A 22,637-nucleotide genomic window follows, 5' to 3' on the forward strand; every position below is an offset into this window, starting at 1 on the left:
TTGATTTTAAAATATATTTTTTTATTGTGAAAGAGTCAATTATATGCAAAAAAATAATTTAAAATTATCATATTTATTAGTTAGTATAATCTAAGCGGTAAATCGAAGGGAGAGTCCCACCTTTCGATTGGGCTCATCAAGTCCCAAATCTAATCCAAGTCGGCCAAATCGTGAATCAACTCAACGAGTTGGAAAATCATGATAGAAACAGTAGAACCTAAGGCATAATGATTTGCTTCCGAAGTTACTACATACAGAAGTTTCATTGTGGAAGTTGATCAGATAGACCCAGCAAAGCCATGATCAGCCTTCACGGTAAACTCACAACCCTGGACAATTCTTTTAGTACTTTTCAAAGTTCTTCTTAGTGTTGGGTTAAACTGGTATCAGAACAACATGACACAAAAAAGCAACAAAACTTTACCAAAGTAATCAACCTAACCCCAAGCAGTCACTGCAACAAAAATCAAAACCAAAAGGCTGAAATTGGGAAGAATGCATGTACAGAAGGTAACAGGGTCACTGGAATTTACAATAGTCAGATGGCACCACGAAATCCTTCTGGGGTCGAATCTCACAGGTATTTAAAATGTCCCACTGCATTCAAACATTCTTCTGCCATCAAGACGCCATCGTTGCTGCAGGTGATTCCCTTCTCATCAAATTATGCAGAAAGGTGAGTAAAAAGCCCTTAATACCAGTTATGTTTCATCAGCTATCATTGTCCTACACTCCAGAAACCATATCATGTTAGATCTAATCACAGTGCACCTTGATGGACGAAGAGATGGATGATCTTACTAGCAGATGCGAGGGATGCTTTATATACACTTTCAACTGACAATTTGTCGTCATAAGCCTATATATGGTTTATCATTGTAAAAAGAATGAATCAAGTAAGATTCGAGATATGGCTGCAAAATTTCTCGAATCTCTTTGACTAAGCTGCTGCAGATCTCTTCTCATTGCTACATAAATTTCTGTTGTGGTGCATATTGCTAAAGCAACTTCAATATCAGGGGATGCAACCACTAATGACCGCCATCCCAACTGCCACGAAGGCTTTTTCCCTGTCTTGTTAAGGAGGATGCTTAACCATTGCAGAGGTTGTTGATACTAACTTACCAGAATCGGCAAGGCCACTTTTCTCTTGACCATTGCATGTACCACAGAGCAAGTTAGAAGAGGCAACTCTTGAAACTCCACAAATGTCATGTCCTCCAAAATTCAGCTCACTCAAATCAGAGCTCGGAGATTGAGACTCCTTATCTCTATCTGCCAATCCAGCAGAAATACAGGTATCATTTTTCCCTTCTGGAGGAAAGCTTCTGCCACATCTCCTGTAGTTCTTCTTCATGTTGAATTCTCCATCTTCAAAATTTCCATTGCTAATAGAGTTTGAGTGAGTGCAATGCTCCTGAGTAGTGGCAGAGCTAAATGAAGCAGAACTAGAAAGCACAGCTGGGGATGCATTATTCTCGTTTGCACAAACTTCTTCAGTGAAAACAAGCAGATTCTCTTTTTTAACAATACAAAATTCAGTATCAGGAACACTGCCCTGTTTGAAGATGCCGGATACTGAAAATAGGTCTGCAGGGAGCCGACTTTTGTCTTTTTGGTGCACAGGGTCTGGTTCTGGATTATGAAAAATCCACTGGTTGCAAATGTTTTCTTCCTTTTGCATCAAAAGATCTGGAGTCCGGGTACTACAACCAATGCTTCCCCCTAGTTCTTTTGTTGAATCAAGAAGACTCCTAGGTTCAGAAACCTCATCTCTCAGGGAAACTGATTCAGCTTCCAGACAATTAACAACAAGGCTGCCAGCAGATTCTGGTCCAGACTCAAGAACAGTCCTCTGCTCACCTGCTTCACTAAATCCATCTGCTCTGGAGGCAAATTCACCCTTTGGTCCTACATTAAGTTAATATTTTCTGATAATTAGTTAGAGAGAGAGAGAGAGAGAAAGAGAGATAGGGAGAACTCACTTTTATGTTTGATTTCCGAAGGTCCTGCTCTATTCAAGTGCTTCAGCAGCAGAACTGTTCCAGGAAACATCATCAGATTAACATTTTTTAACTGCTGTTTCTCTTTTTCTTCCATTGGTTTAAATCCGAAACCTGATACCCAAGTATCCACTAAACTAGGAATTGCAGATATGACAAGCACTTCAACCTTGAAGGACCTCATCATCTGTAATAAGGTTAGCAGAGAAAATAAGAAGAAATAATGGTACAAAAGGAAAACAGGAAGCATCGGAAAAAGACTAGATCTAGCAGACATGAGAAGTGAAGAGAACGTACTGAAAAAACGGTGAAATGAAAAAGGAACCAAATAAAAGAAAAGACAAAGATAGGAGCTATACAAAGTGCTAAATATAAAGAGAGAATAACATTATTTAATTTTCTGAATAGTAGATGAAATGAGATCTGACAAGCTGTTAAAAGATTAAAAGGTTTAATGTCATGTTTTGAGTAATTCAAGGACATGTCCATCATTCAAAACCTCTTCGATTGCATTAAGAAGTAGGCGACACATCCCTTGTCGCCGATGCTCACTGCAAGTGGCAATTAGTGGCATCTCAGCAACAGTGACTCCATGAATCCTGCAGAATAATGGATCATTTACTCTTGGTGCACGAATTTGACTATGAAGAAAGGTGAAGGAAATAATGTCAAATAGCCATGCAAATGAGTAAGATTGCTGAATTGAAATGAGACTACTGCTTAATGAATATGCTAACAACACATGCTAAAGAGATTTAGCCCAGGTAACAAGGAAATGTCTGCCAAGATGTAAATGAAGTATTAAGACGATGTGCACAGGAGAATAATATTATTTATTCCATATAATATTCTAAAATTTGTTCCTCATGTACCATCTAAGTTTATTCTGAGATATATTACCTGATTGATGCTACAGAAATAAGTTTGTCAGCCCTCTCTAAAACAATAGTGTAGAAGCCTTGATAATTCAAGCGTGCAAAATCTGATCTGAAATGTCACATAAAAAATCAACGAAAACATCAGCAATCAGTATTGAAGAAAGTAGAAAAAAGAAAAGTTTGAAGTAGAAAATTGTGGAAAACCCAAAGATAAAAATAAAATACCCACCATAGATGAACACAAAGGAGGTCATATAGGAATTTTAACCATACACTACTTTAAGACACAGTCCAGTATTCCAGAAGAAAAGCTCTATAGGGAATAGCTTCAGGAGAGCTACATGTCAATCATAGCAGCATAGCTTCCTTGCCTATCAACAGTGATTTTTCAGCCAACTCACTTTGCACTTGCCATCACAATTACTAAGCACACTGCCGTGGTGCACTAATTGACACAACTTGTTAAAGCAAAAATTGTTCAACAAGGTGACGGAGATAATGTAGTTTACATTATATTCTTATGAGACTCACAATAAGAAGAAAACCGGCCAAGGTTAAATAAAAATTAAAAAAACAAATCTTCAGGAAAAGTCAAAGTTTAAGAAAGAAAAAGCAAGCACTAAAAATAGTAAATACGAGTTGAGAGCTGTCTTTGACTATTAAGCAGAAAATCCAGAAAGATATTCAGTGCCAATGATATGACCATATGATTTAGCTTATTGGAGCTACAACAACAATCTTCAACACTGTATGTTTTACCATCTTCAATGCAACTTCATAGTCAAATTTAAGCCTTTTTGATTGCCAAACAGCCGCTTCAATGACTGCAGAAGTACATGTATAGGGCTATTTTTGTCATTTACCATGGTTGTATGTCCCTCATATGATAGTAGTAAGTTGGTCTTCATGTTAGAGTTTTACGGTTTAATTTTCATTTTATTCCAAGTTGTATTTAGAGAGTTCTAAGGGTTTGTGTGTAAAAAGGGTATTATTGTAATTTGATGTTTTTATTAATTAAATGAATATAAAATACAGGTCGATTTCTCACTCCTAGTGAGTGCTTTCGCTCTTGCACTCTTCTCTATCTTTCTCGTACACCTCTCTCTTCTCCTCTCTCTTTTCTCTTTCCTATTCTACACGGTATCAAAGCTTTGATACGGTTGCTGCCAGGTCTAAGTCTTCTTTCCCTCCATCTCTAAGTTTGTGTTTTCTCTAGGAAAGGAAAATTTCAGGATTTTTTGCTGATTGAAGTTAAAGCTCAAAATTTTATGAATCTTTTGTGCACCAAGAGGGTTGTTTGGGAGTTCTATTCCAATCTTGTGCTTGCGCAGGTAAGGGGTGAGCATCAGGTCGGGTTTTCATGGGGAACCAGACCAGACCAGACCCGACCTGAAACCACAGGTTCGGGTTTTGGGTTTCATCCTGCAAGTCAAAGATGAGGTGGAGAAAAAAAAACCGTTGGGTTCCGATCAAACAGGTGTTCCCATACCCGAACCACAAAGACGAGACGGGGATATAAAACAGGGTAGATACTGGTCGGATTTATGAGGATGGGATGGGGAAGGGATGTGTTTAAGTCGGGTGTACAGGAACGGAGCGGGGACAGGTCGTGTTGAAGTCGAATTTTAAGTCAGGTTTAAATCGGGTTTACAGGGAAGGAGCGGGGACGTGGTTACGAAGATGGTGATCAGGTCAGGGTTGGGTTTGACGTTTCGGGTTTTCTGGGTTCAGGTTTCAGGTTTCAAGAAACCTGACCTTGACCCAACCCGTGCCCGCCCTCATGTGCAGGTCTGAATTCCCTACATCATCATCTTCAAGGCTAACATCAGCCCAAAGTGACTTCCCCTTAGGTTGTATTCTTTCATTACGGAATAGTTGCAATACAATGCCTTCAATTGTGCTTCTAGTGTCCTAATTTTTCAATTGTGTGTGGGGCCCACTTCCTTTGCACAAGTATTTATAGGTATTTTGGGGATTTCTTGGTGTTGGTTGGTGTGTTAGTGTATTCCAGCACGCTTGGTTTGAGAATACAAGTGTCATTTGGTAGTAAACAATGGCTGATTCCGATGAAATTATTACACACCAGCCAAGGAGTCTGGTAATTCAGAGGGTAAGGATACTATTATGATGACTGGATCAAATTATTTGAGTTGCTTAAAGGTCCATTCGGATTTATCTTAAGGCTAAGAGGAAGATGAAATACTTGAGGGATAATCCTCCCAACCAGATGACTAATGATTTTGAAGTAGAGAATAGTCAAGATAAGATATGGTTACTCAATAGTATGTAATCGAAATTCAAAAGATGAATTATGAACTGTAAGACCTCTAAGCAAATCTAAACATCCCTAGAATCTTTTTATGAACCAAAAGCAATTATCTAGGATTGATGAGTCGTATGCCAAGTTTTTGAGAGAAAAAGAGGGGATAGATCAGTTCTAGATTATTTCAAAGAATTATAAAGTAATTTACAAAATAATTGAGATTTATCATCACTTTACTACTAAATAGACTGAACTTCGGAAGCAACAAGGACAGATTTATGTTGCTAAATTTCTTGATGGTTTAGGCCCTAAATACGATGCAATCCAGACCCAAATACTTGCAACAAATGACGTTCCCCACTCACCAAAGTTTTAAAAGATTAATACAGGCAAAAGTGGTTGTGGTTCCACCAGGCGGCAAGGAAAACAAGGCAATAGAGGTTGTGACCCTTAATATTCAGCCAACTCAAAATTGTTCAAAGACACCCCATGGGGATGGTCGAGGTGGACAAGGACGAGACAGGGAGACATTTGGTCGTGGAAGATTTTGCAGTGATGGTAGTAATGAGAGAAAGTATGATCATTATGGGTGTATGAATTTTTTTCAAACAAGTGCTAGGATAAATTTAGTAAACCTACCTAGGCCAACTCAAGTGTTCCCAAAAGTGGAGCATCTTCTACTAGTGTGGTGGACATTGTTCTTGGTGCTCCAGATGAACTTCAAAAGTCTGTTCAACACATAGGACAGTTAACTAAATCTTTTTTTTTTTGGAAATAGTCACTTAACTACATCTTCCTCGTCCACTAACCAAAATATTTCCACTGCCACAGCTACCATGGCAAGTTCAGGTACGTTTACATTCCACGTGACTCCAATCTCTTCCTAGGTTATTGATTTTAGTTCTTCTATGCACATGTCAAATACATCCACGTTATTTTCATCTCTTAATTAGTCATCCACATTCAAGCATGTTACACTTGTTGATCGTTCCTCATCTCCTGTAAGTGGAGTGGAGACGGTTATCCAACTCCATCTATATCTTTGGATTTTGTCCTCTTTGTACCTAAGTTTCCAGTTACCTTGTTATCTGTTGGTCAGCTCACAAAGTCATAACAGTGCTCAATTACTTTCTTTTCTAGTAATTGCATATTCAGGACCTCTAGATGAGGAGAAAGATTAGTTTTAACCATAAGGAAGAGGGGTTCTATCACGTGGAAGGTTGCTACAGCAATCCACTTTAGCACTGCAATCAATTGTTTCACCTTTCCAATGGCACGTGCAGCTAGGACATCACTTCCCACTAAACTACTTCAGTTATTTCTAGATTTGCCTTCTACTTCAATTTGGAAAGCACCATATAATATTTTTCCCATCTTGTCTAAGTCGTAGGAACAGTTTGTTTAAAATTATTCATTCCAATGTCTAGAGCCCATATCGGGTTTCTAGTATCTTTGGTAAAAAAAAATTGTTTCCTTTATTGATAACTTTAGTACATCTACATGGGTGTATCTCCTACATGAGAAATCTGAGGTCTTCAATGTATCCTTGAACTTTTATAGTATTGTATTTTGCACACTGATAATGAGCTTGAGCTCATAAACAACAAATTTGATCCATTTTGTAGAACTAATGGCATCACTCATCAACTTCCTGTATGTATACTCCAAAGTGGAATGGAGTTGCAGAGAGGAAGAATCGCCACTTAATGTTGCACACTCTATGTTTTTCTAGATGCAGGTTCCCAAATCATACTAGGACGATGCAAGTCTCACTACATACTTTGTCATTAACAAGATGTCATCATCTGTGCTAGGTGGAAAAATCCCACTTTTCTCAAGCCAACAAGTATCTTAGTCTTCTAGTGTTTGAATCAGTGACTTATGTTCATATACTTAGTCCACCTCTTGATAAATTGTCTCCAAAAATCAGTAAAAAGTCTATTTTTTTGTTTTTCCTGTACACAAAAAAGGTATAAATGTTACTATCCATCCATAAGAAAATCATGTGTCTGCAAATGTTACATTTTTTAAAATGTTCCCTATTTGTCACAGTCTATAGAGTCTGTTACTTCTTCCTCACTTGAGGTGGATAGTTGTGTACCTCATCTTATGGAGCATGTCTCTAGCATTATGTATATTGTTGATACACTGACACCAAAGCCATTGCAGGTTTATAAACGAAGAACACCTTGCATGACCATTACACAACAACTTCTCTCTTCCACTTGCACCAGTGCCCTCTTCGACTGCAGCTCCTGAGATAAATGATTTGCATCTTCTTGTTCTTTTTTGTAATGGTGTTCGTTTTTGTACTAATAACAACACTAACATCCCATTTCTAATTTGTTTTAAAATAATCAGGATACGTGAAAAACATATATAGACCCCCAGTAATCTTATATCTTCAGTTCTAGGTCATCTAGGACAACTATTAAAAGCACAGGTAGGAATTACAAGACTAAAAGAAAACCAAAGCAGGAAACAAACTCTTCCTGCTCTGAGATGTGACAGTTTAGTACACTTGTAAAAGTAAACTAGGGAACTCCACTCTAATTATAAAACCTATCATATCAAACTTTAGAACAGCTCAAAACCAAAATAAAAGGCTTTCTAAATTAGATAATACTCATTATCAACATCTTTAAACCTTGCAGAGTAGCACCATATCGTAAGAATCGAACTGTTACAGCCAAAATAACATGCAAAGTTAAAATATGACCAATATGAGGTAATGCTCACCCTCGATTGTACAAAATATGGGGAATCATGTCAATGCCTGTTCTTGGATCCAGCATGGGTAGAAAACACTCCTCCATAATAGTAAGAGCAACAGCTAATTTTGTATTGCATTCTGCCATTTGTGCTAATTTTCTTGCAGAGTGAACCTTTTGGTCACCCTGAATACATCTAAGCACTGTCCAACAAAAACCATCAGTGATATGATTCACAACTCCAATACGAGAATGAAGACCTGAGTAAACCTGTAAACAAGAATAAACCACATTTCCTTTGTCAGATTATAAATTACACCACAAACTTGCTCCAAAAAAGGTAGCAAAATGTAAAATAATTCTTTTGTTTCAGTTTCCGCTTTTTGGAAAAGGCAACTGGTGGTCAGACCCAGTCATCTCACTGAGTTGGTGACTAGGTTAGTTTGTATAACAATAGGAAAAATAAAGCATGTCAAAGAAACATAATAGTTTTCATTTAAATTTGTAGTTTCAACCTAAAGCAGATACTAGCCACCCTCAATATACCTGCTGACAGTGACCTCCACAAAACCATGCATCAGATACAGCTTCTTTCTGCATGAAGTCTCCATTAATGCACACTCCATGATCTGCATATGTTGCAACAAAGTAGTAAAAAACACACAAAAAAGGTAGAAGAAATCACTATGAACTCTGATAAAAGTTTATCCTAGAACATCTAGAATCTATTCAATAACTAAATGGAAAACATGAAAACTTTTTTTAACTTTGAATTTCAGGAGAAAGACCTCATATAACATATAATAAACCAACTATCACATTCACCAATGAAAAGAGTGAAGTTCAGTAAACTTGGCTTGAACCTAGCAGGAAGCCAGGTAAATGGATTACATAGTCCACAGGATCTGGAACCCCCAATACAAATCACCAGCAATGTATGATACCAATAGATGGCTATACATCTATTAGAACAAAAGGAGTAACTTGCCATTCTGGTAGCCGGACAAGCAACAAGATGGCTAAACATTTTTGCACATTTTGTCTCACACTAGAGACATTTTCCAACATTATCTTAGAGACATTTAGCTTATTTTACTATGTGCAGCTTTCACATCGACTCAAATATCTTTCCTTATAAAAAACAGGGCTTACCTATTGCACTTTCGATGGATCAAATGAAATTGCTTTGCAGCAATAAGGAAATCTGTTAGAAATTAAGGGTGTCATTTTCTATGTATTTATCACATGTCCCTCTTAGGTTGGGTTATGTTTTACAAGGGAAGAGTTTGTAATTTTTACTTCAATTTCTGATCTATTGCTTACTGTATAAGTCATGGGAGGTACAAGGGGCATTACAGTAAATTGAAGTAATCTCACTTAAGTGGATTAATTAGATCATTTTTTGACCCCATAAAGACTGCTTTCTCTGCAGCAGTCCTCTTCCAATTGTTTCTCTTTCGTCTGTCTTCTTCCTTTATTCCACAATCTATCAAAGCAAAAAGTCTGCCTGGACCTGGCCCCATTTGTGCTTGTCTATGTTGCTTACATCTTAGGCCTGCTATCTGTATGTGTAAGCCTGGACGTGAAGGGAAGTATTAGTAGGAATAGTCCCACATAAGTGAATATAAAAATAATTATTGGTTTATAAGGTTGAACAATAGGCCTCCTAGTTGCTAGCATTTTGGTAGGAATAAGGCTCAATCTTAATAAAACTTTAACGCAAGGAATATTTTCCTTGAATAGCATCAATAAATGCAAAAAAAAAGCTATCAAGCAGGAAACAAGCTTACATTTTTGTTCACATTGTGAACATTTTAACACCATCAAGGAACTTGATGATTCTTTCTCACTGACCACATTTCCACAAATTTGACATGTGCAAATGGGGCAATACCAGTTACCTTCGGGAAGCTCCTAATATAAAGAACAAGATGAAGAAAATGAGAACTTATTTACAGAAAAAACATCTAGAGAAAATGAACAAGTCTTCAATGCTAAAACAACGAATGGAAAGAGTGTTGCAAACAGTGGAGCTTTAATAGGAGTAGCACAACAAATAATTGGTCTTACATAGACCATACATAGACCATAGGTCAGGTAACTGTGGTTTTAGGATCATTAACTGACTAGCCAATCTGCCCTCACCAATCTCACACTTCTCAATTGAAAATTAAGAACAATGAAACTGGAAGGTATCTCTTTACAGTTTGCTGTTAGTGAGATCTCTTTTAAACACATGAAGGCCATCAAAAGAAATCCTATGCTTAGAAACATTGCAACAGAAAACAGTAGGTTTGTATTTGTATAGCAAATGTCAAATGATTCTTCAGAAATTACAACGAGATACTTTTCAGTTGTCACCATAATAGAAATTTTCCCCATTACACAAAAATGAACTGAAATAAGAATGAAAGCCTCTACATTTTAAAAGTTTCACAGAGAACCATCAAAACTTGGAGAAATTTTATCACCCTGACTATGTGGTTCATCCTCAATGCAGTATAGCACATCCAACTCATCTACTGTACAGGTCAAAATATGAGTTTATCTTTACAACGTTTTTTTCTGAAAAGGACTTCATTTAGTACTTCAAGCAAGCACCAAAATGCGAACGGTTGTGGAAATGACAGCAAGGTAGAGTAAGGAATCTTTTATATGACACCATATAGAAGATTGAGAAAATATGTACAGAATCTATATGCATTACCTAAAGGAAAATGTTTGCATTTGATAATTCTTTAGAGATTATTTGAAGGGTAACATAGCTCCTGAATAGTGAAAAATTTTACTCTCCAATATGTAATTCTCCCACAAAATTATAAATTCAACATTCTTTCCTATCTCATTAGCTCAGAAAACAAAACAGAGAAAAAATTAGGCTACTATAAGGCAAATCAACAAAATAATTCCCCAATAACTAAAAAGCGCTCAAATACTTAAAGGAATCAGTACAAAGACAAAATATAATACATTGAAGGCAATAAACTGCAAAAACATATAAATAGTATTTGACAGCTTATATTGTATGAGCAACTTATGTAGCAAGTGCCTATCAAAGTTCACACAATAAAACCATCTACAGGAGTATGAATTACTTTTAATAATAAATAAATATAAGAATAGCCTGAATGAATATCTTTCTTCAGCAATCTTTCCTATCCCACTAACTCAGAAAACAAAACATGGAAAAGTTTAGGCTACTAAATGGCAAATCAACAAAATAATTCCCCAATAACTAAAAACCACTCAGATACAGGAAGAAATCAGTACAAAGACAAATGTAATACATTGAAGACAGTGAACAGCAAAAAAATGTAAAGTATTTGACAGCTCATATTGTATGAGCAACTTATGCAGCAAGTATCAATCAAAGTTCACATAATAAAACCATCCACAGGAGTATGAATTACTTTTAATAATAAAAAATATAAGGACAGCAGGAATAAATATCTTTCTTTATCTTTTAAAAAAATGAAAATCTTGGGAACTGACGAACCTGGGCAGACAGACATGCCTGGTGAAAAGTAGATGGGCAATTATCACAACATATCAACTCACCCCCATCACCACAAAGGCCACATGTATCATCATTTTGATCCACATCATCAACTACTGCCAGCTGTGGCTGTGTATGCGGACCACCTTTCCTAGCCTTGTACTCTGCAGACCATGCTTGAAACTGGCACAGAGCAAATAGCTTACCAGATTCGAAAAAAATATTCAAGCAAGGTCGTTGCATCTTGAAACCAGCATGAACCTTAAACTCAGATATGGATAATATTTTGTTACAGCACCGACAGAGAACTCCATCCTTTGTCACCCAGCCATCTTTTACCACTGAACCATCCTTTGGACTGCGATACTGTATGATATCATTTGCAGATACTGTTCCACCATCAATCAACCAAGAAAGCACTGTTCTAGACCCTGAGGACCACTTTCCATTCGTACCAAGTTTTCGTCCCTTGCAAGGACTTCTTAGCATCAATTTGCAACCCCCTTTGTGGCTTCTGAACTTTCTGACAGTGTTTAACAAGCCACTCTTTTTCCTAAGGCACTTCCCGTTGGAGTCGAACTCATTGTTCCTGACAATAGCTGCAACCAACAGGTCATCATCATCAAAATGGCATCTACGCGATCGTTTGTGCCTGCTACCATCTATAGATTCCTCCAGCCCATCAGGATTCCAGGCCTTCGATCTTTTAGTGTTGACAGTTTTTCTGAATGCTTGATGAGTGACAGACCTATCATATTTTCTGGTGATACTAGCTTCAAATTTGTGCCCCTTTGACCTTGTGCAGTAACGACCAAGTGCCACCAAATTCATATCTTTATCCTGAAACTTCTTCAATGTGAATGAGCTCGTCAATTTGGAAAATTCAACAGGCTGCACCTCCAATGAACAAACGTCAGGGGGCTCTTTGCAACTCTTCTTCTGATTACTACCACCATTATTTTTCTGGTTTTCCTTCATAATGCTGAGGGAGGAGTCTTCTTTTGCTACTTTTAAACATGTGGATTTGATATTTTGTGTCTCAATGTTACAGAGCTCAGCAGTTGTATTAGTTTCATGCTCTATCTGCAGCTTAGTTGCTTTAATTTCTGATATTCTCTTAGATTTTCTACGTATCTTTCTTGACAACCTCCTTGATTTGGTTGGAAGTGTATCAACTGTCAGATATTTTACAGCATCAAAAGCAACCGCAGAAAGATTATCGTGAGTGCATCCAGAAGGCTGCATACCTTCAGTGTCCAAGTCCATTTCCACTGGAGTTAGCTGCTCCAGATGGACTGGATCCTTCTCATCCACTAAGGTACAAAGAACATCTCTGGTGACACTACCCTGCACAGCAGAACCTTGGATATCATTAAAGCATTCTCTAGAACCAAAAGCAACATGAGAAAGCTCCTCTCGATCACTTCCAGATTGCTGCAAGCCTTTTAAGCCCACATCTTTTTCACATAACCATTGCTGTTTTGAGTGGATTGAATTCTTTGCATCATCCAGACCAGTATAAGTAACCTCTTTGATTGGGCTACCCTGGTCTGTATGGATTTGCATGTCATTAAGGAATTTTATGGAGTCTAAAGCAACAACAACGAGCTCTTCCTGTAAATTTTTAGACTCCTGTAGATCTTTTAAGGTATTTTCCCTCCCAGAAAGAATTAGCTGGTCTCGGTTGACTGCTTCCTTTTTATTATCCAGGACCATGGGAAGAACCTCTGCACCTTGGCTACTAACAACTTCAGAACCCTGTGAGTCTGTTATTTCTATGGCATCAACCGAGTTCTCATGAACAAGCACCCCTTCTTTGCAGGACCTGTCATTCCTTTTATTATGCAAGTTCTCCTCACGGCGGTTTGGCAATACGATGAACAGGTTAGTTGCAGCCTCTTTACACTGCTGATACTTCAAGAATGGCATAGTATTGCCTTCTTCAAGATCAGAATGCAGGCCTGGACCTTCTGCAAATCTGGTGTTTGTCAGTGCCCAAGCAGACATGCCATCTGTCTGAAATGGAGGAGTATCAGAAGCACTTCTACCTAGCACTTCAACATGCACCAACTGTTGTTGGTCGTCAGGACTCATGCCTAATGACGATAATTTGGATTCTTCCTGGAGGACTGCAGAATCTATATTAAGACCCATCCTGTCAGTCACTTTCTGTTGTTTATATTGACTCTTGTGCCCCAGAGGAACCAGACTTTCAGGGGTGTGCTTTTCTACCTCGTGTATGCTCTTTCCACTTTTTTCTACAGTTGAATAAGGGAGTGCACGTTGGCCTTGTTCTGTACAATTAATGGACCCACCAGCAACAAAATTTTCTCCAGGTACCAAAACAAAATCCACTGCTGGAAAGTATTGGACCAAAGAATCACTAATGACCAAATTATTTGGGTGACAAGTGGTTGAATCACAACATATGATGTTCATTTGAGAGAAATTTTTTGTATTTGTCTTTGGCATATGACTGACAATTGACTTGGGCACTGCACTACTAGGGTCTACAGCTTCAGGTAATCCATCTCCTAGTCTTCTTGCCAGGCTTCTAATGCTTCTCGTATGTAGCATTCTATTACAAAGTCTTGGAGTCCTTGTTCTCCCAAACTTACTCATATTTTTAAAGCAATCAGATTGACCATTATGTAGCCCTGAAGCAGATACACTCCCTTTGTTACATTGCTGATTATAGATGCTCTCAACTCCATTACCCAGCATCTCCACTCTTTCAGAAGTTAATGGCATCATGTAAATGCTGTCAGCATTCATACTAAGAACTGAGCTTTTGTCTATAGTTTCCGGAAGATGGGGGCTTCCAGACACATCTACATGTTTAACAGTTGATACTATGCCTAAACTTTGGTAGTAATGAGAGGGTACACCAGTGGTAACCCGCACTGCTTTACCTGACCTAAGATCGCCAATCTTTCTGTCAATGTATATCACATTCACAAAAGGATTAATAGCACTCCACCTATGAGCCACTGGAATAGATGTTTCACTCTGGTGGATTTCCTTCTCAATGTATGCCAGGACATCTGATAAGTCACACCAAAACTCATTGATATCCACCCACTCTCTTTGAACCTCTTGCAGTGAAGAAGAAAGTCCACAACTAAATAAACTCTCCCCGCACAATCTCCAGGCCTTATGAAATGCCTCGATAGCCTTTCCAAAAGGAGGCTTATAAAATCGTTCCGGATGAGATCTGCACCTTCTTTTCCGCATTTCAATTGTCCAACCAGAAGATACGAGAATTAGGTTAATATGCTCTCGAAGTCGCAAGCGTAAATCCCTTACAAGAGCTTTCTTCAAGCTTGGAGTAACTGATTCTGGCTTTGAAAGGAAAGAACCCTGGGTTCTTTCTTCTATAGAAACAATTGGGCCTTGTTTCACCTCAAAAGTGGTCCCACCATGTTCTAGTAAACACTTTGAGGAAAAAAATTCTTGAGAAACTATCTCTTTTGTACTTTCGCTTCTGACAACTTCTTTAACGTTTCTTCCAACCATATTAGTCTTTTTACCTTTGGATGACTGGCAATCGCCTTCTTCAATTCCAAGTGATATCGTATCTTCACATTCAGCATCCACCTCAAAAGTGGTCTCACCATGTTCTAGTAAACACTTTGAAGAAAACATTTCTTGAGAAACTATCTCTTTTGTACTTTCGCTTCTGACAACTTCTTTAACGTTTCTTCCAACCATATTAGTCTTTTTACCTTTGGATGACTGGCAATCGCCTTCTTCAATTCCAAGTGATATCGTATCTTCACATTCAGCAATCTCTTTAACATTGTTTGTGGAACCTTTCTTTTCATTTTCCAAATACTGATCATCAAGTGCCCCATTCTGAGCATTCCCCACTAAGCACTGCCCAAGCAGAATTTCATGTGATAGAATGCCTTGGCAGGAAGACTCGACCACATGGCAAGTCATCTTCTCACATCTGGCATCAAAATCAGCTGGAGTTACCCCAGAGGTATCCACTTTCATAGGTTCCACTTGAACAATGTTGTCTGTGATACCTGGAACAGAATGAACAGCTCCCCCTCTTGCCTGACGCCAAGTCATATCAACTGGAGTCTCCATTTGCTTAGAGTTCTCCTCAATTTCACTGTGTCCTATGCATGAAGTATAGCTGTGATGAATGCATTCTGGAACAGATGTTCCACTCCTTTCCTTCGCTGTCACCTCCAAAGGAGCAATTTTTTCAGATACAATACAAGAATCATTTCCAAATGAATGTTTAGCAGAGAACTGGCTTAACGGCATTGCAGCTGACTTTTCAGCAATTGGCGGGCATAACAATGAAGAGAAGCCACCCTCAGCTTCAAAATTCATAGCTTCAGCAACAGAATTTCTCTTACCCAAATTTCCCTTGCCAATCGTATAGAAAACATCCATGAAAATCTGACGCTCCTCACATGATCCCTCAAAACCATCATCACCCAAGCATCTGATTTCTTCATTAAAAAGCACCTTCATTGAATCTTCTTCAGAGAACTTCCCCTCTCTCTTCATTTTTTTCCCCGCCATTTTTAGATCCTACCTGTTTCAATATTGAAACATTACGAGTTTACATATTATGACGCTGGAAAAAACATAGAAAATTAGTATCTGACACTTCAAAACTGTAATGTGCAAGCCAATCAAAAGACAAAACAGCAAGGCCAAATGAAGCCATTTTATAAGCTATTTCACCCTCAGTAAGGCACTAGAAACTAAAGCTCCAGAGTGAAAAACGAAATTAAAATGAAGGCAAAGAAAAAATATGGTTAACCTGATGCTGCATGTCTTGGTCAAATTTTAAACACTAAAGTGAAATTTTTAAAACTTTTCATCAAGCAATAGAAAATATCTTCTTTAAAGCAATAGATTGAAACAGACGACAAAGTACGCAACTCCAAACATCCAGCTCTCAACTAATGGGCAACTTAAGATTCCTCAGTTTCCTCCTCCAACCAAATGCATGCCAATAATGGACAAAAACTCGAGAAAAGGAAAGGTCAAGGAGACAAGTAGACTCACGTTTCTTCCAGAACTCCAGTCTTCGGCTCACAGAACTCCCCCAGTTCCCAGGGAAATTTCCGACATCTTTTCACTGAGAGAACCCAGCCAAACATAATAAACAAAAACGAAGAAAACTCGTCAAAATATGTCAAAGGAAAAATGGCATGAAAGAATCAAAACAAGACTACTACCAATTCATGACAATGATTAAATTTCCTACATGACCACAGACAAAGCAATTACCTCGGAAACGGGATCCTAATCCTGCATGCGAGAGTAAACCGTGGAGAAGGACTGGTTGGTGCAGAAGCGGAGCAATGGCGCTCAGAAGGCTTATGGGTTGCTTCCTCGGCTTCTTTGGCTTCATCGCCCACCCGAAAACTGAAACCCCCCAATACTAAATAGAAATAGGAATGGGGATCCGGACTGATTTTTGGTGTCCGTAAAGGAAAATTAGCTCTAAGTCTCTTACACTCTACTTTCCTTTTGCTTGTTTTTTTTTTTTCTTTTCCCTGCAGTGACACTATTCAATATACTTTGGCGCATGAGATACATGACATAACATAAACCCTCTTCTGGGTTTTACGAAGTGCCTTCCTCTTTAATGGATTTTGCCTGTTAAGCCACTAAAAATGCGGTAGACGAGTTATTTTAAGATCATCTTAAGTCTATCGTAACATTGCTAGGTGGCTCGGGCAAAGATCGTTATGACCAGGATTACTCTACTCTTTATCGAACATCGAACGTTATTCAAACATTTGAAATTCAAGGAATGCAGTAACTAGCTTAGACAAACATGGGTGAAACTGAACTGTTCTTTATAGCTTTATTTTTTTTTAAGTGGAGCGGAGGAAAACAACCAACGAAACAGCTTCAAAGTGTACACAAAAAGCAGTTACCGTGATCCATGGTTACGTTCATGGAACGGCATAATCGGCTCCTAAATCGGGTTCTGTTGACAGTTCAGACTTCAGAGAATCGGTTTCAGAATCCCTACTCGTGAAGGCTTCACATGAAGGTTCTTTCTACGTTAGACTAACCACCAGTGATTATCGCCATTGTTTTCGATTTTCATTCTGTTTTGAGCGAAATTTTTCCAACACCGAGCTTAGAGGAGTCGGAAATGGGTTTTGTACCACAGAACCAGGTATCAATTAAATCCCAATACGCAACGGCCTGTAAGTCCTGTATTTACGTAATTCACAGTATAGGAGAAAGGTTTGTCTACAGCACCAGGCGCCGTGCCGAGAAACCCCGATCGTTCTCTTGTGCTTCATTGAGAAGCTGAGAGAGGAGCAGCTACGGAACTTGGAAAGGGTGACTTACTGGTGGAGAAAAGTATTCTTATAGAAATTAATTAGAAACTTCCCACACGGTATAAGAAGTGAATTAATGCTTTGTAAGCTAAGAATTGAGATCTGGTACGATTGTCAGCTCCAATTTGTAAGATTTTTAACTGTTTTGTTCAATGTTTGGAGTTTTATAATATATGGATGAACTTCTATGATTATTATGATTCTTTGATTTTGTTTTGTGATATACCTATTTATAAACATTTTAAAAAGGGTGTCTGCTTACCAAATTAAAACAAAAAACAGAAAAAGTGGGTGCGGGTCTCTGTACTTGTTCTCGACGTCGGATAAAATGGTAGTTAAAGAAAAAAATGATTACAACCATTACAAGAGAATCCAGAAGTGTTAAAATCAAATTGGACTGCCAAAACCCCGTGAATTTGTGGAGCGTTCGAGCTTTCATTTGCTCTCCATATCTTCGCAAAACTCTTCAAATTCAGCCTCCTCCAACGCCTTCGCCGCCACTTTACTCTTCCAAACTAGAGATTCCTTCAGCATTTCCTTCTCCGCCGCCCTCAGCATTGAATCCAGGCCGAAACCAGGCCCATTTCAAAACCAAATCAATACCCATATCTAATTTCTCATCAACTTTGTTCTACTGCATCGTTTTCTGACTTTTCTTCCTGCAGATTCGTAGAAACCTGAAAATTAAATGGCTTGTCTTTCTCTATTTCGCCGTCTTCAGAAGTGATTGAATTTAGGGAAGGAGGCCTCTAGGAACGATTACGGACTAATCCTCCTTCGATTGTAATGAAACCTTCGTCTTCATCATCATAGCTGTCATTGTGTCGGGATTGAGAGATGAAACTCAGCGGCTGCAGCGTGATAGAGGGCGGGATTTTCTCGGCTTTTTCAACCAGGGAGGCAAGAAAACCACTTGCTTCCGGTCTTCTCCTGGTCTGCATCAGAGTTTCTTTTAGAACATGGAACTCCGGGTAAACAAAATCCGTGGTTTTTCCGTTCCTCAGAATCCACTTGAGAGCTGAATTGATCATAACAGTGTTGTAGGTTCTGCTTACCAAACAGGAACTTGATTCAATTTCCGAGTAGCAGGACTCATCGATCGAATCACACCTTATAGGGTGCAGATAATCGTTCAGGCTCTATGATTTCACGTCAGTTGCCGTTCCGCAGAGTTCTTCCCGGAGAACTTGGATTTGCATTTTCAACCGGGTTCAACTGGCTGATATCCACTTGGAAAGTGCCCATATAATGAAACTCTTTGATGGGTTTTGATTAATGGTACAGTAATTTAGGAAAATCTCATCGAGATCAACCGTCCTTTACCGACTTTAAGAACTGTTGTTTCGCCTTCCCACCCTTGAGCTCTCCACCCAATAACAAGAAACCTTCCTTCTATACACAATGGCAAGTCCTTAATCTTATGAACCTGCAAACAAACAAAGCATCTGGATCGAGTACAACGCCTGAATCCTCTTTACTTCTTGAAGCAGATAATGGGTCTTCGCGGACTGCTGGCTTCTCCCGGATTGTTCTCTGTTTGTTTTGATTTATGCATGGCATTTTCTTCACACATGCTGTCTAACTTCGCTTCTAGGACGTCTTGTAGAGACTTGAAGAGAAAATTTTTCAGTTAGTCGAGCTCCGTGATGGGTCTTCTTCGTCTTCAAATTCGGAAGGATAACGAAAATTAACCAAATTGCAATAGATAAATCGAAGCGGATGAGTGGATGCCATGTCATATCTCAGTCTTTAGAATGTTAATTGTTAATTGCTATTTCATTTCAATTTGGAAGCAGTGGCTGGTCTAATTTCCTTTCAGTTTCGGAAGCAATGAGTCAACGTCTTTCATGGAGAACGTGGTGCCATTTCGGAAGGTTATGAACCCATGTCCTTACGTCTATGGAAGTTTATAACCCATGTCCCTCCCATCGTCAGTTACAGAAGTCAATAAGCTTGATGGGAGTTTGGCTTATAAATAGTGTGTTTGGTACCTAATCTCGTTCACTCATAAAAACCTTCAAACTACACCATCACTGAGAGTAATCAGAGAGTGGAAGAGCCAAACAGAAATAGAGAACTCCGGTGAATTTTACGGAATTTGATCGTATGGAGGGAGGTAAGTTTTTAGGCTTCCGTTTACTTTTATTCAATGAATTTTATACTATTGTTTAGAAATTCATGATAGGCTAACAGTTGGTATCAGAGTCAACATTTAATCCTTCGTATCGGTTCCATTTGAGCCTTCAGTTTAAAAGCTCTGTTTTTTTTCTATGTTTACAAAATTTATACGCTTTCTACATGTTGGAGTGTGGGTTCTCGCATCGGTGACGAACAATGTCGGAATTCGACGCCGATGTTGACGACCATTTCAAATGGTTTGCCAACATCGACATTGTACAAACTAGCGCCGCTGACTACTTGTTGAAAGCTCTCTGTGAGCTCACCGCAGCGACAATCAATGGCTCTCACGTCCTCGTAACAAGTCGGGGCGTCGACGACCTTTCCGACAGGTTTGGTGGCATCAACGACGTTTAGGAACGTCGACAAATTGATTATTTGCGCGCGGCTGGAGATTGAAGACGACCTCCCACACAGATAAATAAAAATTAAAGTTATATGGTTTGTTTGTAAATATGTGTTGAGTTGACTCGTCATTCCAACTCGGTAATCGAGTCGCCCCGACTTACGACTTGGTGTAAATAAATAAAAAAATAAATGTTAACTGTTGTTTCATTTCAGTTCGGAAGCAGTGGTTGGTCCAACTTCCTTTCAGTTTCGGAAGCAATGGGCCAATGTCTTTCATGGAGAACGTGGTGCCGTTTCAGAAGGTTATGAACCCACATCCCCATGTCCATGGAAGTTTATGACTCACATCCTTGCCATCGACAATTACAGAATCCGATAAGCTTGATAGGAGTTTGGCTTATAAATAGAGTGTTTGGTCCTCAATCTCGTTCACTCATAAAAACCTTTAGCTTACACCATCACTGAGAGTGATTAGAGAGCGGAAGAGCTAAACAGAAGCAAAGAACTCTGGTGAATTTTACAGAATTTGATCGTATAGAGGGAGGTAAGTTTTTGGGCTTCCATTTACTTTTATTCAATGAATTTCATACTATTGTTTAAAAATTCATGATAGGCTAACAATTAGTATCAGAGTCAACCTTTGATCCTTTATATCGGTTCTATTTGAACCTTCAATTTAAAAGCTCTATTTTTTCTCCTTGTTTACAGAATTTTTACGCTTTTAGCATGCGAGAGCGTGGGCTCTCGCATCGGCAATGAACAATGTTGAAATTCGACGCCGACGCTAGCGACCATTCTGAACAGTTTATCGGCATCAATATCGTACAAACCAGCGCCACTGACTGCTCGTCGTAAGCTCTCTATGAGCTCACCATAGCAATAGTTGACAGCTTTCACGTTGCCGTAAAAAGTCAGAGCCGATGTTGACGACCTTTTCGACAGGTTTACCAGCGTCGACGACGTTTAGGAATGTCAGCGAACTGATTATCTGCGCGGGGCAAGAGGTTGAAGACCGCACAGAAAAATAAAAATTAAACTTATATGTTTTGTTTGTAAATATGTGTTGAGTTGACTCGCCATTCCAATTGCGCAACCGAGTTACCCCGGCTTCCGACTCGGTGTAAATAAATAAAAAAAAATGTTAACTGCTGCTTCATTTCAGTTTGGAAGCAGTGGTTGGTCCAACTTCATTTCAGTTTCGAAAGCAATCGATCAACATATTTCATGGAGAACGTAGTGTCATTTCAGAAAGTTATGAACCCACATCTATGGAAGTTTATGACCCACGTCCTTCCCATCGGTAGTTACAGAAGTCGACAAGCTTAATGGGAGCTTGGCTTATAAATAGAATGTTTGGTCCCCAATCTCGTTCACTAAAAAAACCTTCAGCTTACACTATCACTAAGAATGATTAGAGAGCGGAAGAGTCAAACAGAAACAAAAACTCCGGTGAATTTTACAAAATTTGATCGTATGGAGGGAGGTAAGTTTTTGGACTTTCGTTTACTTTTATTCAATGAATTTCATAATGTTGTTTAGAAATTCATGATAGGCTAACACAGAGTTGTAAAGAAAAAATGGAATAAACAATGATTGGCTAGATCAATCAAAATTCTTAAGAGAAATCAAGCAGGGGGGGTATTGTTAAAAGATTGATACAAATGTTAGAATTTCAATAAAAAAATTAAGGAAACATGGCTTGTTCACCAAAAAGGAGGCAAGTCTGAACTGGAGTAGTAAATTAAAAACTTTTAAGAGCATAATCATGGTTGTTGTTTATCTTACAGCACGATTGTGTAAGCGGAAGTGAAGAAATGGTGATCAAGTTTGAGAGATATCTTATGATTATCGGTTTATCCTTATAATCTTACAAATACCTAAATAGGAAAGTGTTTTTTTTTTTTTTTAATTTTGATTAGCCCATTAAACCTCCAATCTTCTCCTTGTGACCATAGCCAAGCTACAAATAATTAATAGATTAAACTACTCTAAGGCTTAATAATGCGACAATATTTAACAATTAATAAAAAACACTTAATTGTATAATAATCAATTAAGGAGTGGAGTGTGGGCAAAATGGTAAAGAAGGAAATTGATAACGGGCAGGTGCGTGCATCTTGCCATGTTGCCACGCTTATTATTTCGAGTTTCACGGCTCACGGCTCACGAGCAAGAACAGAGTCAGCGTCCGTTTTTGGACAGTCTCTGACAGAGCTCCCACTACACGCATATTTCAATGGTTCAGGATGACTTTCGCCGATTACGAACTCTCTCCGCTTATCCGGATCCAAAGACTCCGATTTGGTTCATCTTTATTTAATTTAAACAGTTTAGCGACTGTAATACCACTGATTGAATTTGAAGGTGGTTTAATTAACTATAAATGGAGGTAACGCAGTGTGTGTGTTTTTGCAAAGCTGATCAAAAC

At 38.6% G+C, this 22,637-nt stretch overlaps 1 protein-coding gene across 2 annotated transcripts; it reads right to left on the reverse strand.

Annotated features, from left to right (window-relative positions):
- Nucleotides 1-432: 432 nt before the first annotated feature.
- Nucleotides 433-16,861, reverse strand: LOC137956843 (uncharacterized). Of its 2 annotated transcripts, XM_068804594.1 has the most exons (11): nucleotides 16,611-16,861; nucleotides 16,386-16,458; nucleotides 15,725-15,906; nucleotides 11,352-15,541; nucleotides 9,646-9,769; nucleotides 8,402-8,484; nucleotides 7,884-8,125; nucleotides 2,904-2,990; nucleotides 2,503-2,602; nucleotides 1,986-2,190; nucleotides 433-1,911 (listed from the first exon to the last, which is right to left on the reverse strand). In XM_068804594.1, the coding sequence occupies exons 3-11, from the start codon at nucleotides 15,891-15,893 to the stop codon at nucleotides 1,079-1,081; spliced, it is 6,033 nt and encodes a 2,010-aa protein (XP_068660695.1). In that variant the 5' UTR covers nucleotides 15,894-15,906; nucleotides 16,386-16,458; nucleotides 16,611-16,861; the 3' UTR covers nucleotides 433-1,078. The 2 variants fall into 2 exon arrangements, with proteins under 2 accessions (XP_068660695.1, XP_068660622.1); XM_068804521.1 differs by having other exon boundaries at nucleotides 11,352-15,906.
- Nucleotides 16,862-22,637: the final 5,776 nt, after the last annotated feature.

This window comes from Aristolochia californica, unplaced genomic scaffold, assembly GCF_029961685.1.
Source record: "Aristolochia californica isolate CCGP_79_NKW_82.1479 unplaced genomic scaffold, dmAriCali1.0.hap1 SCAF_1, whole genome shotgun sequence".
In the NCBI taxonomy this organism is placed as follows: domain Eukaryota; kingdom Viridiplantae; phylum Streptophyta; class Magnoliopsida; order Piperales; family Aristolochiaceae; genus Aristolochia; species Aristolochia californica.

Coding starts and splice junctions, on each gene's coding strand:
- LOC137956843 (XM_068804521.1), bottom strand. CDS start 15,893: ATGGCGGGGAAAAAAATGAAGAGAGAGGGGAAGTTCTCTGAAGAAGAT. Junction 8,126..8,401: donor GTGGAGGTCACTGTCAGCAG/GTATATTGAGGG, acceptor TCTTGTTTACAG/GTTTACTCAGGTCTTCATTC. Junction 2,603..2,903: donor ATTTCTGTAGCATCAATCAG/GTAATATATCTC, acceptor ATTATTCTGCAG/GATTCATGGAGTCACTGTTG.